At 37.5% G+C, this 15,751-nt stretch overlaps 1 protein-coding gene across 3 annotated transcripts in view; it reads left to right on the forward strand.

Moving 5' to 3' along the window:
* Positions 1–5,873: 5,873 nt before the first annotated feature.
* The window catches only part of ANAPC4 (anaphase promoting complex subunit 4), a 40,286-nt gene continuing 30,408 nt past the window's right edge, over positions 5,874–15,751 (forward strand). For 2 of the 3 annotated variants that reach the window (XR_004230233.1, XM_012552309.3), the window contains exons 1-3: positions 6,006–6,113; positions 9,450–9,555; positions 14,478–14,610. Coding sequence is in view for 2 of the 3 variants with exons in the window: in XM_012552309.3 (XP_012407763.1) it covers positions 6,006–6,113; positions 9,450–9,555; positions 14,478–14,610 (347 nt within the window). In the remaining variant the exon portion in view is untranslated. Of the gene's footprint in view, positions 6,114–9,449; positions 9,556–14,477; positions 14,611–15,751 lie in introns of all 3 variants that reach the window. The other variant, XM_003773339.3, reaches the window with a different exon arrangement.

A 15,751-nucleotide genomic window follows, 5' to 3' on the forward strand; every position in this document is an offset into this window, starting at 1 on the left:
ATGTCCATGATATACTATCTCGTACTTGAGTTGGGAGAGGCTTGAGGCAAGGGACAAATAGGAGACCATTGCAATACTCCAGGCAAGAGATGATAATATCCTTAAACCAAGGTATTGACTTTATTAAGAGACATAGGGTTAGAGACCAGAAGTGCTGTTGAAAAGCAAGATTGGGCAAGTGCTTGGATATGTAGGGTGAGGGATTATTCATCAGTATCCCCCAGTTAGAATGTGAACTTCTCGAAGGCAGTTATTTGCATTTCTGTCTTCGTATCCCAAATGCCTTTCACAGTGTCCGACATATAATGTTGGTGTGTGATAAGGGCTTTTTGAGAACAAATGGATGAATTAAAACTATTAAGTTCCTACTAGGTGCCAAGCACTGCGACAATCCTGGAGACTGATAAAGGAAAAGATGAGAGCTTCCTAGTAATGGGGGAAGTAACACTTATAAAAGACTTCAGCTGCAGAGTGGATGGAAAGCCCTGGAACTCAGGTGATGTTCCTGAGACAGCAAGAAGGCCAGTGTCACTGGGTCAAAGAGAAGGTGAAGGGGAGTAAGGTGTAAAAAGATTGGGAAGGTTGGGGATGGTGCCAAAGGGCATTTAGTAGTGGATGATGCAGGTTTCAGTGGTAGATCACAGATGAAGGTGGCCAGGAACCAGAGGGCATGTCTGCAAAGCGGATGGCAAGGCCCAGGTGCTTTAAAATACTGTGTGTCAGGGTGAGTGGATGTAACTATTTGAAGGGATTTCACCTGGAACAGAAACTTGACTTCTGCCTGGTCCTAAAGGAAAGTTAAAGGCAATCAGCAGAAGTTGCAGCGAAGCAGATTTCAGCTAGAAAAAGGAAAGGCGTTCCAACAATTAGAGCTGTCCAGGAATTGAATGGACTGCCTTAGATAGCACTTCCTTCCTCCCAAGGGTGTGCTGGTAAATGCTTGAAAACTAACTGGCTCTCAAAAAAAAAAAAAAATTTACAACACATTATTAGTTTAATCTGTATTAGTAACACTTTCTCCACTTCTTAAATCTAAACAACCAACAAACCAATAAATCGGGCCCTGATTTGTAGCACTTGCTGATTTCTGGGGTGTAAATGCTCAAGCACATTTGGGCTGACCATGCTTAGGGCAAGTTGGAAAGGGGATTCTTCCAGGGATGTTTACTATTGCGTAGCTGGAGAGGTTCCTCATAACTTAAACTTCTGTGATTCTGTGAAAATGACATGATTTGAAAATTTAACCCTAACAACTTTAAATTTGCAATGGGAAGGTAATTCTCCTAGCAAGTGCTTGAGAAAATGTAAGACAATTGTTCTCAAACTCTGCTCATGGTGCAGTATTCTTTGTAGTGAGGAATCATGGCACATTGAGCAGTTAAGTTGGTACCATTACGGGAGAATAAGAAGACGAGTGTCTGCAGTTTCCCTTCAATGGTAACAGCTGTTTGTGTTGAGGTCTTTGTGAGTTCAAGGTCTGATGTGAGGTTAGTATAATAAGCAAATTTTATTTGTTGTGTGAACATTATTCTTACCGTATGATGTATGCTGGGTAAGTAAAATTCATATTAAAATTATATATTTTTCAAAATGACAAAATCCACAACTTCACAGCACACCCAACGTGGCTTGTTCGAAGCACACCCTTTGACAATCACTCCTATAAAGGAAAATCAACTTCATTTTTAAATGAGAGGCTTTTAACTGGTAAATCAGAAACAGTTCGGGTCAAATCATTTAAGCTTCATCCACAAGAGCTGCTGCAGAGAGCAGAAGATAAGTTAGTCTTACTGTTTGAACCCCTTCAATTTAGGATAATCGGGATCTGATGCAGCAGCTATGTAAGCAAGAAGATCCCATCTCAACATTTTGAAAGGTAAATTCAGTCCATTCATCTGGTTAGTGCCAGGAATTCCTAAAACACCTTTGTTGATTGAGTCCATTACCCCATAGTTCCATTTTACATTTGCAAATTGCCCAGCAATTTACAGAATGCTTTTACTTTTCCATTGGAAAGGGAATAGGAAGGAGAAAAAGGAGGGTCATGGAGGCATCCTTTAAGTAAAATGTGCAAAAGAGAATAAAATGAGGAATGGAAAGACTCCATAATAGGAAAGTTGTGAGAGTTGTATGTTTAATTTAATATATATAGGCTAGAGATCTGCAGTTTCATTTAGTAAGCAAGCCTGTTGCCAGGCCCTGTGCTAACGGGGGATACTGTCCAAAAAGATGCAAAACAGTCTCTGCCCTTAAGGATCTTGCATTGTGAAGGGGGGAGACAACAAATGCATACAAACAAGCTACATGCAGGAAAAATAGGAAATAATTTGAAGGGAAGACCTTAGAATTCAGAGGTATTGGAAGGTTTCCTGCAGCAGGGGTTTTAGTTAGGACTTCAAGGAAGTCAGGGAAGCATTAAGATAGGAAAGGTGCGGCTGGGGAATGGTTTTGAAGGGCTTCAAAGGCCAGAGGATTTCATATTTGATCCTGAAGGCTGTAGTGAACCCCTGGAGTTATTGAGTGGGGGTGACAAATCTCTGGCAGCTGAATGGAGGATGGGTTGAATTGAGAGACACTTGAGGCAAGCAGATCCAACAATGATATTTCAGTTGTCCAAAGGGTGGGAGTGTTGGGGGAGAGAAGGAGGCATTTAGAGAGATGTTGCAGAATATAAATGCAGCCTTGACTATTGGATTTGGAGAGTGAGAGTGAGGAGTTAGAGCCTGAGCAACTGAGAGGATAAGATTACTTGTCCTTGACAGTAAGAGCAAAGTGGGGAGGAGGAGTAAGGTTCACTTGTATTTAAGACCAGGTGGAGATGTAAAATTGGACATCAGCAGAGAGGTGGATTTGAGAATCCTCAAGATAGAGCTGATGAGTAAATCCACGGGAGATAAGATCACCAAGTGAAGCAGGATAGAGGAAGAAGAGTAGAGAGCTAAGGATGCAGCCCTTTGGGATCCTTGGTAAGTGAGGAGGAGGAGGAGCTTTATATATGAAAGTTCATTTGGGATTGAAGTTCAAAATCCACAAACTCTTTAGAAATAATTCTAACTTGGTTTTTAAGGATCCTGAATCTCTTTCAGACTGCATTTTACAGATGAGGAAACTGAGGCGAACAGAGTTACCTGACTTGCCCAGGTTCACACAACTAGTGTCTGAGGCCAGTGAACTCAAGAAAATGAATCTTCCGGACTCCAGGCTCAACACCCTGTCCACTGTACCACCTACCTGCCCCTGTCTGTCTAGGCTAACAGACAGAAGACAGATAAAATAGAGCTGCCAAGGTTTTTTTTTTACCAATTTCATTGTGAGAGCCTCTCTTTTATACAAGGGAGCCTGAATCCATTCTCCTGTTATGGGAGAAATATCTCCTCAGAGTTCATGGGATAAGTTACTGCCGCTAAAATAAATCTACCATAATGCAGAAATTGTAAAGATAAAAACCTTGTTTTATTATGTTTAAGCCCAGGTTCAAGACTTAAAAAATTAACCCTGAACAAAGATTAGTACTCTAACAAGGCTTTTTTAGATAAAGTTACATCAGAGAGACAGAGAAATAATTTTTACATATTGCAATCTCATAATCCTCTTAAGCCATAAAAGTTTATATATATGTATATGTGTATATGTATATTAATATATACATATACACATATATATATATATATATATATATACATAATCCCACACTTTGTGCAATGTTATAAAATTTAAATGTAGTTAAGCAGAATTATATTCTCATACATCCCCTAAGGAAACAAACCTAGTTAAACAGACTATAGGAAAACCAAGTCAGGTTACAAATTGAGCCACATTTAGAGGGTTCACAATGGACTGATTGAGTAGGGGAGATTTACATGCCTGAAGTCAGTGTTAATTGAATTCTCCCTCCAAAAAGCTAAGCCTTAACTCCCTTTCTGGATGCTTTTCTGAGGAGTGTTTCAAGCTTAAAGTAAAATTTCACATCTTATGGGACAGTTTTCAGCCTGCTCAATAACCTAACTAGGAGAAAACATCCTGATAATACCTCATCCCATGCCCCAAAGAATTAATTTTTAAAAAATTAAAACATTTTAAAATTTTCATAACATGCACAGATATACTTAGCCAGTTTAACCATTTGACCACCAAAATAAATACTAAGAATAAAATGACATTAAAGAGGTAATGTTTATTCACTATTCTTCTTATTAATGACAGGACCTATTTTAAATTCTCAGAAATTTTCCCCTCCATGTCAATCCTTCAGCATTGTCGTGTAAATAGTCCCAGAAGCCTCACAACTTCTTGATACTTAAATTTGGGGGAAGCAGATCGATTCTTTCTTTCTGCTTCTCTCCTACAAGAACACCTGACCCACCTTGGTAATTCTTCCCTAAAGTGTTTAATACTGTTTATCATCTCACAGTAGTAAATTAAGCTTCTGTTTTCCCTTTTGGAAAGAATTCAAGTTTCCTTTGCAGAAACAGGGAGAAGAGACTAGAGATGTCCATTCCTCTCTTCAAGACACAGGGCACCCCTATGGGACCTGTGCTCTCACTGCACTTGTTCCTATTTTGCCTTAATTAAATGTATTATTAATGTACTTAATCCAATTAAACCGTTTGGTAAAGTTCATATTACTTCAATAGAAAGGACATTTTCTTGACTCTGGGATTCTTAAATTGAAGTCTTTGATAGACGTCCCCTGCAAAAAATTCATGGATAGATTTCAGGGAGTCCTTGAAATTGGATGGCGAAAAAAATCACATCTTTATTTCAAAAGATTTGGTTTCCTTTGTACTTTGTTTTATGCATTTAAAAACCTTATTCTATTATTGTTCTGTAAGAAATGATGAACAGGCTGATCTCAGAAAAGCCTGGAAAGACTTACATGAATAGATGCTAAGTGAAGTGAGCAGAACCAGGAGATCATTGTACAGGGCAACAAGAAGATAATAAAAATGATAATCAACTCTGGCAGATGGGGCTTTTTCAACAAAGCGATTCAAGGCCATTCCTATGGTCTTGTGATGGAGAGCCATCTGCAGCCAGAGAGAGGACCGAGGGGACTGAAAGGGCATCACAACGTGGCACTTTCACTTTTCCTTGTTGAAGTTGTTGTTCATGGGCTTATTTTTCTTTCTCATTATTCCCTTTTTGATCTGATTTTTCTTGCACAATATAAATAGAAGAATTGCACCTGTTTATATATATATTGGATTACTTGCTGTCCAGGGGAGGAGGTGGAGAGAAGGGAAGGAAGGAAAAAAATTGGAACACAACGTTTTACAAGGGTCAATGTGGGAAATTATGCATGTTTTGAAAGGAAAAAGCTTTAAAAAAAAATAAAATAAGAAGTTGATTTGCGTGCAAGGAGGGCCTGGTCTGGTTGGCTCCGTTGTGAAAAAGCAGTTATTAAACTACAAACACTTCCCCGGCCCGGTCCCCTTCAGCAGGCGAGCAAGACTGAGCAAGGCTGCGGGTTGGAGAGTGCAAATAATAAAACAGAGGGAGGCCATTTTCGGAAGCAGGGGCTCTCCGCCTGGAGCTCGCGAGCTTTTTAAAAGATATTGCACTAAATATTGCAACATAATTGGTTTCCTTCGGAAACATGTTAATTTCACTACGTTACTTTGTGCACAATGCCCCGGTTGCCACCCTTGGAGTGTTTGCAAGAACGAGCTCTGGCCACCAGGGGCGCTGTTTGCAGTTTGACTAGAAGCTCCGCGAGGGTAAGGACCAAAGCGCCTCTAAAGCAAGCTCCGCACGGGCGGGAGACGCGACGGCGTGGCGTCAGCGCCGAGTGTGCGCGCGCGCGTGAGGCGAGGGAGCGGGCGCGCGCCCGGCGCTCCGGCAGGAAATCCCGCCCCGGAAGTGCCGCTCTGCCCGCCGGCAGAGCCTCGCAATGCGGCTGTGCGGGAGGTAGGGGGCGGGGCCCGGAGGCGGCTGACAGCGAGAGGAGGGAGTCGAGCCCCCAGTTTGAGGAGAGGGTCTTTGTCCCCGCGGGACCCCTCCCCAAGATGCCGGCCTTCCGACAGGTGGGAGAGAAGCAGCTGCCCCAGGAGATCATTTTCATGGCCTGGTCTCCCAAGAGGGACCTCATTGCCTTGGCCAACAAAGTGGGGGAGGTAAGTGAAGGCAGGACCCCCGGCCCGCCCGGGCCTCAGTTTCCCCCGCAGTTCCCCTCGTTAGGCCCCTCCCCGAACCCGAGGGCCCGCGGCCTTGTCGCCGGAGACGCTTATAGGAGTTCCTTCATACGGCAGGAGGCCCCTTAAATAAAAGGAAATTAACTCAAAGTAAATAAAACTAAATAAAAAAGAAACAACAGGTGCGGAAACGGAGGGAAGCTTTGCCATCCCCAGCCTCGAGTTGGTGCGACTTTGGTTTCCCATCCAAGTTAAATTATTTTCCAAAAATTATACAAATGTATGTGTGTATGTATGTGTGTGTGTGTGCGCATATAACGTGCACGTGTGTGTCTGTTGCATGTTACACATTTATCCATTTCAGCCCTTGCTAATATCCGCAGGAAAAGACAAAGAAGGGAAAAGCCGAAAAATCCCTTCAGTTTCCATAGCGTGAGGCCAAAAGAGCAGATGAAGAAGCTGAGGCTGACAGTCTCTGTGAAGCGCTTCAGACTCTGCTGAAGATACAAAGCTAAAAACTTGCCTCAGACAGGGCAGTGATTACCCGATGTCATGTCCCGAAGTTCCGGGCGCAAAGGATGCTGGGTTTTTGGAGGCGAGGATGATGCTGGAACAGGGAAGAGAGTTAGAGGTTTCCAACGGAGCCTGTAATAAAGGGGAAGGCCGGGGCAGGGCGTTTGAAAATGAGAGAATGGGTGAAACCATGGGATACATGTATAGGAAAATTGAATGCGCCGTTTTGTGGGTACGTGGGATGTTCCACTGGATTTGTAGTTAAAGAAAGTTGGGTTTGTGCCTCAATGTGAGGAACACTTACTAATCATGTGATCTTGAACTAGTCTTCTCTCCTCATGGTGTCTCCCATAATGTCTCCCTGTCTCCCAGTCATTCTGTCTCACGGAGTCTCTGTCATTGCTAGTGCCAACTTGTACTCTATATACTGATAGGTATTTTGTCTCCATTAAAATGTAAGCTCTTTGAGGACTGTTCTTTTGTTTCTGTACTTTCAGTGCGTTGATACTTAATATATGCTCCTTAACTGATGGCTCTATAACTTATGAGTTTATGAATACATGAAGGTGAGTAGTGGGGCATGAGTCTGGAAAGGTAGGCTACTTGTTGTAGCAACCACATGATGGAGACTCTTACGCTTTTTTTTTTTTAAATCATCATTGTAAGGAATTTGGGGAAGCTTCTTCCACCAGTACTGATGGACATCTTAGAGGTACTGATAGGTTGATATAGGTTTGATTATTATGCAGAAATAATCAAACCTATATGTTTTTGACTCACTAGGACAGCTTTGGAGAGTTTTAATTTAATTTAATAGGGTGATGGAGAGGGTGACAGGAGGAGGCAAATAGTACAGATATTGAAGAACACTTAAATATTTATATCATATTCATGTCCTTGAGCATAGAGATAATTTTATTCTTTATATTTGAACCTCTAGCACCTAGCATAGTGTCTAACACATAGTAGGTACTTAATAAAACTTGATTAATTGTCAAGAGACATTTCAAACACAACCCGTCCAAACTCATCATTTCTTCAAAACCCCTCTTTTTTCTTAATTTTTTAATTTCTGTCGAAGACATCCTCACTCTTTGAGTCTCCCAGGTTTGGAACCTTGGCCCCTCAAATCCTTGTGCCAACATGTCTTTTCAACCACATTGTACAATATTTCCCCTCCTCCCTTCCAGGATCTAGCCAAACAGAAACTCGCTCTATTCTTTATACTTCACATCCCTCATCCTTGCCTTTACACTGTTCCTGATGATTGTGAGACATTTCCTCCTCATCTCCATCTCACAGAGTCCTTCTCACTTCAAAATCCAGCTTAAATACTGCTTTAACATGAAGCTTTTTTAAATCTTCTCAATTACTAATGCCATTCCCTTATAATAACAAGCTTACTAAATGCTTGTTGATTGACTGTTACTTGTTAGGGACCTATTATCCCATGCCCTAGTTCTTAAATGATCAACTTTAGGAGGCTAACATTAAATTATAAAACTTCTCTTACATTAAACTCTACTTAGAAGGAACCTTAAGGAACCTTTTATTGTCAAGCTTGGGAAAAGTTCATAGAAGAGCAGGCTCTGATTTTCTAAAGCAGAAGTTATTTACCTTGACTCGAACTCTAAAAAACTATTTTGAGAACTACATTTCAATGTAATTTATTTGCTTTGCAATCTTATATATTTTATTCATTTAAAAACATTATAAAAAGTCTTTATAGGTTTCATCAGCCTGCCAAATAGGTCCTTGATCCAAATCTGATTAAGAATGGCTGCTATGGTGTTGCTATATTCTAGAATGAGTATAGTATTGTCAGGTTTTTCCAAAATGTTTCCCTGTCATAAAATAATTTGGATTGCTATTATTTCTACAAAAGCTCTTATCTCAAGTGCTGCCAGAATTAAGATTTATTGGAACAGGTGTTTGAGGAAAACAGTGTTCTCTATCTATCTCAAACTAGGCCATCTGCTGCCAACCTCCTTTTATAACTACTGAAATTGTCTTTTTTATTTTGCAGGGTGTTTTTTAATTTTTAAAAAATTCTCAGTGCCCTAATATTTCTTCAAGACATCTCATTTTGTTAATCCATTACTAGGAGAGCCATCTTATGTTGCTTTTATATTGAAGCATATGTAATTATTCTGCATACTAAAAATGCTTTAAAAAAAAAACTTTATAATTTCAGTTCTTCTAAATGTGATGTTTGTCATGGACTGAGAAGAGGAATAATTATATTCCTTTCCACATCCAGCACTTATGTTGAAGCACATTTACATTTATGATATTAATTGTTGACCTGTCAACATTAAAAAGGTTAGATAATTTACTGGATAGACAATTAAGTAGATTTTCTCATTTCTTCAGTTTTTAAAAATATATTTTTACAATTCCTTCAGATACTACTGTCTGTAAACAACTGTGGGTTCCTTCCAAAGCTAGTAGATGATTTAGAAAATAGGAATTTTAATCTTTATAATTGTCTTGCTTTAAGACTCAGCTGGAGTTCCACTGTGTGCAGTGATCTTTCCTAGTTGCCTCTTGATGTAACGGTTTTCTCTTTGAGATGTAACTGGTTTCTCTTTCTGTTCTGTATAGGTTTTGCATGTACATAGCTATCAAGAAGTTACTCTTCCTTTAAAATATGAATTTCTTGAAGTCAGGACGAATTTTTTTTTTCATATTCCTAACACTATTCAATAATACCTGGTAGATAGTAAGCATTAATGCTTAGTGATTGACTGGGTTTATTGTCTTTATAGTTAAAAAAAAATTTTTTTTTTTAAATCTGTTCCTCAGGTTTTACTTCATCGACTAGCAAACTTTCAGCGAGTATGGAGTTTGCCACCAAATGAAAATACTGGAAAAGAAGTGACATCTTTGGCTTGGCGACCAGATGGGAAAAGTAATGATAAGTTGTCTTTTTTTATTTTAATTAAAGCTTTTTATTTTCAAAACGTATGTATGGATAATTTTTCAACTTTGACCCTTGCAAAGCACTTGTGTTCCAAATTTCCTCCCCTTTCCTCCCACTAGATGGCAAGTAGTCTAATATATGTTAAACATGTTAAAAGTATGTTAAATCTAATAGAGGCATACATATTTATATAATTATCTTGCTGCACAAGAAAAATTGGATCAAAAAGAAAAAAATGAGAAAGAAAATAAAATGCAAGCAAACAACAGGAAAAAGAATGGAAATGCTATGCTGTGACTCACACTCAGCTCCCACAATCCTCTCTCTGGGTGTACATGGCTCTCTTCATCACAAGATCATTGGAACTGCTCTGAAATATCTCATTGTTGAGAAGTCATGTTCATCAGAATTGATCATTGTATAATCTTATTGCCATGTACAATGATCTCCTAGTTCTGCTCATTTCATTTAGCATTAGTAATGTTAAGTATTGTTGCAGAAATTTTCATTATCAGAAAAGGGAGTTTGGTAGAAACCTTATTCCAAGATAGAATTTTATGTCCATATTATGTCCTAAAGTTTTTAAATATTCCTGACTTGATTCTTTTTAGAAAGCTGTTTCATAAAAATCCAAGTGAAACTTTAACAATTTTTTCCTGTAAAGACATGCTTAAATTAAACATAATTTAACATATAGATAATGGGTGGTTTTTTTTTTTTTACCTTTTCCAAAAAGGAAAAGTGGAAAACACTTGACTTTACAGATTCTAGTATTTAGTTTGTTTGCTTGACATTCCCTAGCCTCCTTTCTCCGTTCTTTTGGACTGTAGAGCATCTGGCCCAGTCTGTATTTTTGTAGGTATATCCAGCTCACCTTGTTTCCTTCCATTTCTTTCCTCCACACATATTTCATATTGTTTTTTGGAGGTAGCCCTGAGTTTTTAACTGTCACTAGAATACTTGCTTTGGCTGGTTCTGCCAAAGTTGAAAGACTTTATGTCCTTAAAGATAATGTGTCTGCTGCTGGAACCCGAAAAAGATTGTTGGCTGCAAGATAGCTATTAAGAATAAAGTATTTGTCCATGGTAATTCTGTGAAAAGCTTGATAGCGTCCTCCAAACCAAGGCAAACTGTACTTTCATATTTGGTGGCTTCATTTTGAAAATGGCAGGGAGGGAAGGCCTTGAAAACTGTAAAAGAAGTTTGCGATTAAAAAGTGAGAAAAGTCCTAGATTTCTTGGAGACCTCATGCCTATAAATCCTAATTTTCTTCAAAAAGAGTTGGAAGATACAGGGAATGTCAACCACTATTGAGTTTCTCATATGGGCTTCTTTTCTGAGTTAGCTGCTTTTGTATAGTTGGGTCTGGAATTATGTAGCATAAAAGTCCAAATACCAAGAGAAAAGATGAAAATGTGAAGGAGACATTGTATGTACTAATAGCAACTCCAACTTAACCTATTTGAATAAGCCATTGGCTTTGAAAAAGGGGAAATGGACTAAGGTAAAGATATTATCATCTTGCCACCATTTCTTAGAAAAGTTTAACTGTTTTAATATAATTGCCACATTGGAGAGGCCAAAAGAGCATTGAAATTAACAACTTAGTCCTGAAGTCAGGAGGACCCAAGTTCAAATCTGGTCTCAGACACTTAACACTTCCTAGCTGTGTGACCCTGGGCAAGTCACTTTACCCTAATTGCCTCAGAAAACAAAAGGAAATAAATTAACAACACTTGATCTCATTGTTTAGCAAGAGACGTGGTGGACAAGGGCAACTGTAGTTTAGAATGTAACCTCATTTTTAGAAAATTATATGGGAAAATGAAAGAAGATTACAAGTGGTATTGGATCACAAAATAATGTAAAGCAGTGAAAGAAAAGGCCTTTAAAAATTTAATGATCAGTGAAGACATTATGAGATCAATCATAGATTCATTATTCCCTAACAATTTAATCCAGTGACATTGGCCTCCTTTTTTCATGAACAAGACACTTTATTTTTTGTCCTGGGTCTTTTCTCTGGCAATCACCCATGTCTGGAAGACACACACACACTCTCATATACATTCACACACTCTCTCTCTCTCTCTCTTTTTCTCTCCCCCCTCACCAATCACTTTTTTTTTTAAACTGAGGCACTTGGGGTTAAGTGACTTGCCCAGGGTCACACAGCTAGGAAGTGTTAAGCGGCTGAGGTCAAATTTGAACTCAGGTCCTCCTGACTTCAGGGCTGGTGCTGTATCCCCTGTGCCACCTAGCTGCCCCCACCAATTGCCTTTCTTAAGTCCCAACTAAAACTCTTTCGTTTGTAGGATGCCTTTCACAACCCATCTTAATTCTAGTAACATCCCTATGTTAATTATCTCTTATTTATGTTATGTATGATCTGGTTTTTCTTGTTTTCTCCCATTATATTGTGAGTTCTTTGAAGACAGGAACTATACTTTCTGACTTTTGGTATCCCTAGTGCTTAGCACAACACCTGGCACATAGTAGGTGCTTAATAAATATTTATTGACTGGTCAAAAATTCAAATGGAAGAGATACTTCTTTTTTTTTCCCCTTTTTAAAAAATTTAAAATTATTTTTTATAATAGCTTTTTATTTTTCAAAATACATGCAAAGATAGTTTTCACCAATCACCCCTACAAAACTTGATATTCCCAGTTTTTCTCCCTCCCTCCTCTAGACAGTGCATTTTCCAGTATAGGTTAAACATGTGTAATTCTTCTGAATATATTTCCACATTTATCATGCTACACAAGAAAAATCAGATCAAAAAGGAAAAATAATGAGAGAAAAAAACAAGCAAGCAAACAGCAACAACAGAGGTGAAAATACTATGCTTTGATCCACATTCAGTCTCCACAGTCTCTTTCTGGATGCAGATGACTCTCTATCACAAGTCTGTTGGAATTGACCTGAATCACCTCATTATTGAAAATAGCCAAGTCCATCAGAGTTGATCATCCCATAATCTTCTTGTTGTGAACAATGTTCTCTCAGTTCCTCTCACTTCAGTAGCATCAGTTCATGTAAGTGTCTCCAGGCATTTCTGAAATCATACAACTGATCGTTTCTTAGAACAATAGTATTCCATTATATTCAAGATACTTCTTTTTGATCCCTTTTGATCCTAATCTACAGTTGATTATTCTGTTATATTATGCTGAATATTTTGAAATCTGAGCAATACTTCAGGGCTTCAACAGCAAGATCCTCGTCTACTCCTATGAAATTACCCTAAAAAGCCATATTGAGAAGAAAAAAAAAAAAGCAAATGAAGGATTATTTGGAAAATTATAACATGCGGTTTGGCTGAGCAGCCCCTTGAGTTTAGTCCATAATTACATATATCTTGAAAAGGCAATTCAGATAAACTATGAACTGGGACAAAATTGAATAGGATGAAAGTGAACTGAATAGTATTTGGGAAATTGTGTGGGGCTTCAGATAGTTTGCTCCATGTTCCCAAAGCAAATCTTCTACTTTTCTCCAGTGATGTTCAGTGTCTACAAATCCCAGAATACAATAGGTTTGTAAGAAGCAAAACTGAGGTTACCCAAAGAACAAAAAGGAAAGATACAATATAAACACAAGTTTACTGTAGTCTGTCTGTTACCAATAGTGATTTACATGGGAGAAGTTCTGTGAAGAATATCATCGAGGATATCTGTGACCATAGAAGGTTCTTTTGTCATTTAGTGAGAACTAATAATGACATGATCTAAAGGTTTTCATAAAATACACAAACATTAAAAGATCTAGAAGTATGTTGGAGAAATCCTCTGGAGGATTTATATAGGCTATCAATGAGGATCACACAGGATAAGAAGGTATGAGTAAATGACATAGTATCCACGCTGATGAGAACAGATACATTGAAACACCAAAGAATGTTTCTAATTTTTATGGTTAATGAAAATCATCACTAATTTCATTTAATGTTTTCGTGGTTTGGGCTCTCCCCTGTCCCTTTGTACAAATAATCTGAAGAAATTTGTTCAGTTGCATTTTATTTATACAGTGTGCTTCTCCTGGGAAAGAACCATAGTGAAATTAACATGTACTCATAAATCAAAAAATTTTATTAATCAGTAAATGAGCATTAAACATTTTCTGTGTATCAGGCATTGTACTAAATGCTAGGGAAGCAAAGATTTATGAAAGATCATACAGTAAGTGTTGGTTAAATAATGAGTAATGTTATCACTAAAAAATTAAATATGAGTTTGTCAGATAAAGGCTATTGAGAATTATTTCAAGTAGTTTGTTTTTGGGAGGGATAAGCAGGAATTTATAAGACTCTTGTACAAAGTTGTACTTTAGTATAACTGGATGATATTACCTGAGTCCATATTTGAAATTTAATGAAATAACTTGAAGTATTAATATTTTTTATTGACCCATTCAGAGATTCTACAATGTAAAATTTATTTCTTATCAAAGACAAATGTGCTTCTGATTTCTGTGTTCTCATTTGGTAAAAACAGCAATAGGATAGAAAAAGTATTGAAAAGTATAGAGATAAAGTAATTTCTTCTAGGCTTGTTTGTAGATTCCACTATATCTTGGTAATAAAGAATGCCTGTATAGCAATATATTGTAGTTTTTTTTTTTTTTTTTTTTAACATGTATAGGTCCTTTATGGACTTTTTTTTTTTTGTCTTAAAAATTTTCCCAGGAGTTTAATGCTGCATTATTAATAGCATCATAAGCTAGAATTCTTAACTAACAATAGCTATGATGAGAATTTATTTGAAATGGACAAAATTAAACAGCAAATTAAAACTGTTAAGGATATTAACTTATTAACTATTCAGGATTCTTGAGCCTATCAATGCTGTCAATAGAGTTACATTTTCATATGCTTAATTACCTGATATTTGATTGTCTTTTTCTTGTAGTTTTGGCCTTTGGCCTTGCTGACACCAAGAAAGTTATTTTGTGTGATGTTGAGAAGCCTGAAAGCTTGCACTCTTTTTCTGTGGATACGCCTGTTACTTACATGCATTGGATGGAAGTTACTGAAGAAAGCAGGTAGGTCAAGAAATTTTAAAATCTGCATTAATGTAAACTCAAAATACCTATCAGAGATAACTTACAATGTAATTTAGGAATACCTCTGGCAGCAGCATATTTCTCCCTGTTTTACCAAAATTAGTTTTTTTTTTTTTTTAATATAATACTCTCCTAAATTCTTTTCTTTTATAAACAAGTGTCTTTTTTTCCCCTCAATAGTATTTTATTTTTCCAAATACATATAAAGATAGTTTTCAACATTCATTTTTTTTTCTTTATTATTTTAGCTTTTTATTGACAAAATATATGCATGGGTAATTTTTCAACATTGACCCTTGCAAAAACTTCTGTTCCAACTTTTGCCCTCCTTCCCTCCATCCCCTCCCCTAGATGGCAGGCACTCCCATACATGTTAAACATATTAAAGTATATTCAACATTCATTTTTGTAAGACTTTAAATTTTTCTCCCTCCCTCAGTTACCTCTCCACTCCCCAAGACAGCAAGCAATCTGATCTAGGTTAAATATGTGCAGTCCTTTGCAACATATTTCCATATTTGTCATGTTGTGCAGGAAAAATCAGACCAAAAGAGGAAAAAAAAAAAAAAAAACTATGAGAAAGAAACAATGGGGAAATACTATGTTTTGATCCACATTCGGTCTCCATGGTTCTCTCTCTGGATGTGATTGGCGTTTTCCATCCCAAATCCATTGAATTGCCTTGAATCACCTCATTGTTGAAAAGAGCCAAGTCCATCCCAGTTGATCATCATATAATCTTGTTGTCACTGTGTATAATGTTCTCAGTTCATATAAGTCTTTCCAGACTTTTCTGAAATCAGCCTGCTCATCATTTTGTATAAAATAATAGTATTCCATTCCATTCATATACCATAACTTATTCATACATTTCCAAATTGAGAGGCACTAATTTCTAGTTCCTTAAGCAACAGTATTTTAGGACTCTGTATATGTGTGTGTGTATTTCTACTTATACATATGTATAAGTATCTCTATTTCATGAAAGATATTAAAATTATTTTTTAAAATTCAGTAGAGGCTATTCTTGACAAATTATTCTTATCAGTCATTCCTAAATAATCAGGAGTTTATTGTTATTCTGTGGTTTTTAGGAATTTAAGAAAAATTACTTAAGTAG

The sequence above is a fragment of the Sarcophilus harrisii genome, chromosome 6, assembly GCF_902635505.1.
Source record: "Sarcophilus harrisii chromosome 6, mSarHar1.11, whole genome shotgun sequence".
Taxonomy (NCBI): domain Eukaryota; kingdom Metazoa; phylum Chordata; class Mammalia; order Dasyuromorphia; family Dasyuridae; genus Sarcophilus; species Sarcophilus harrisii.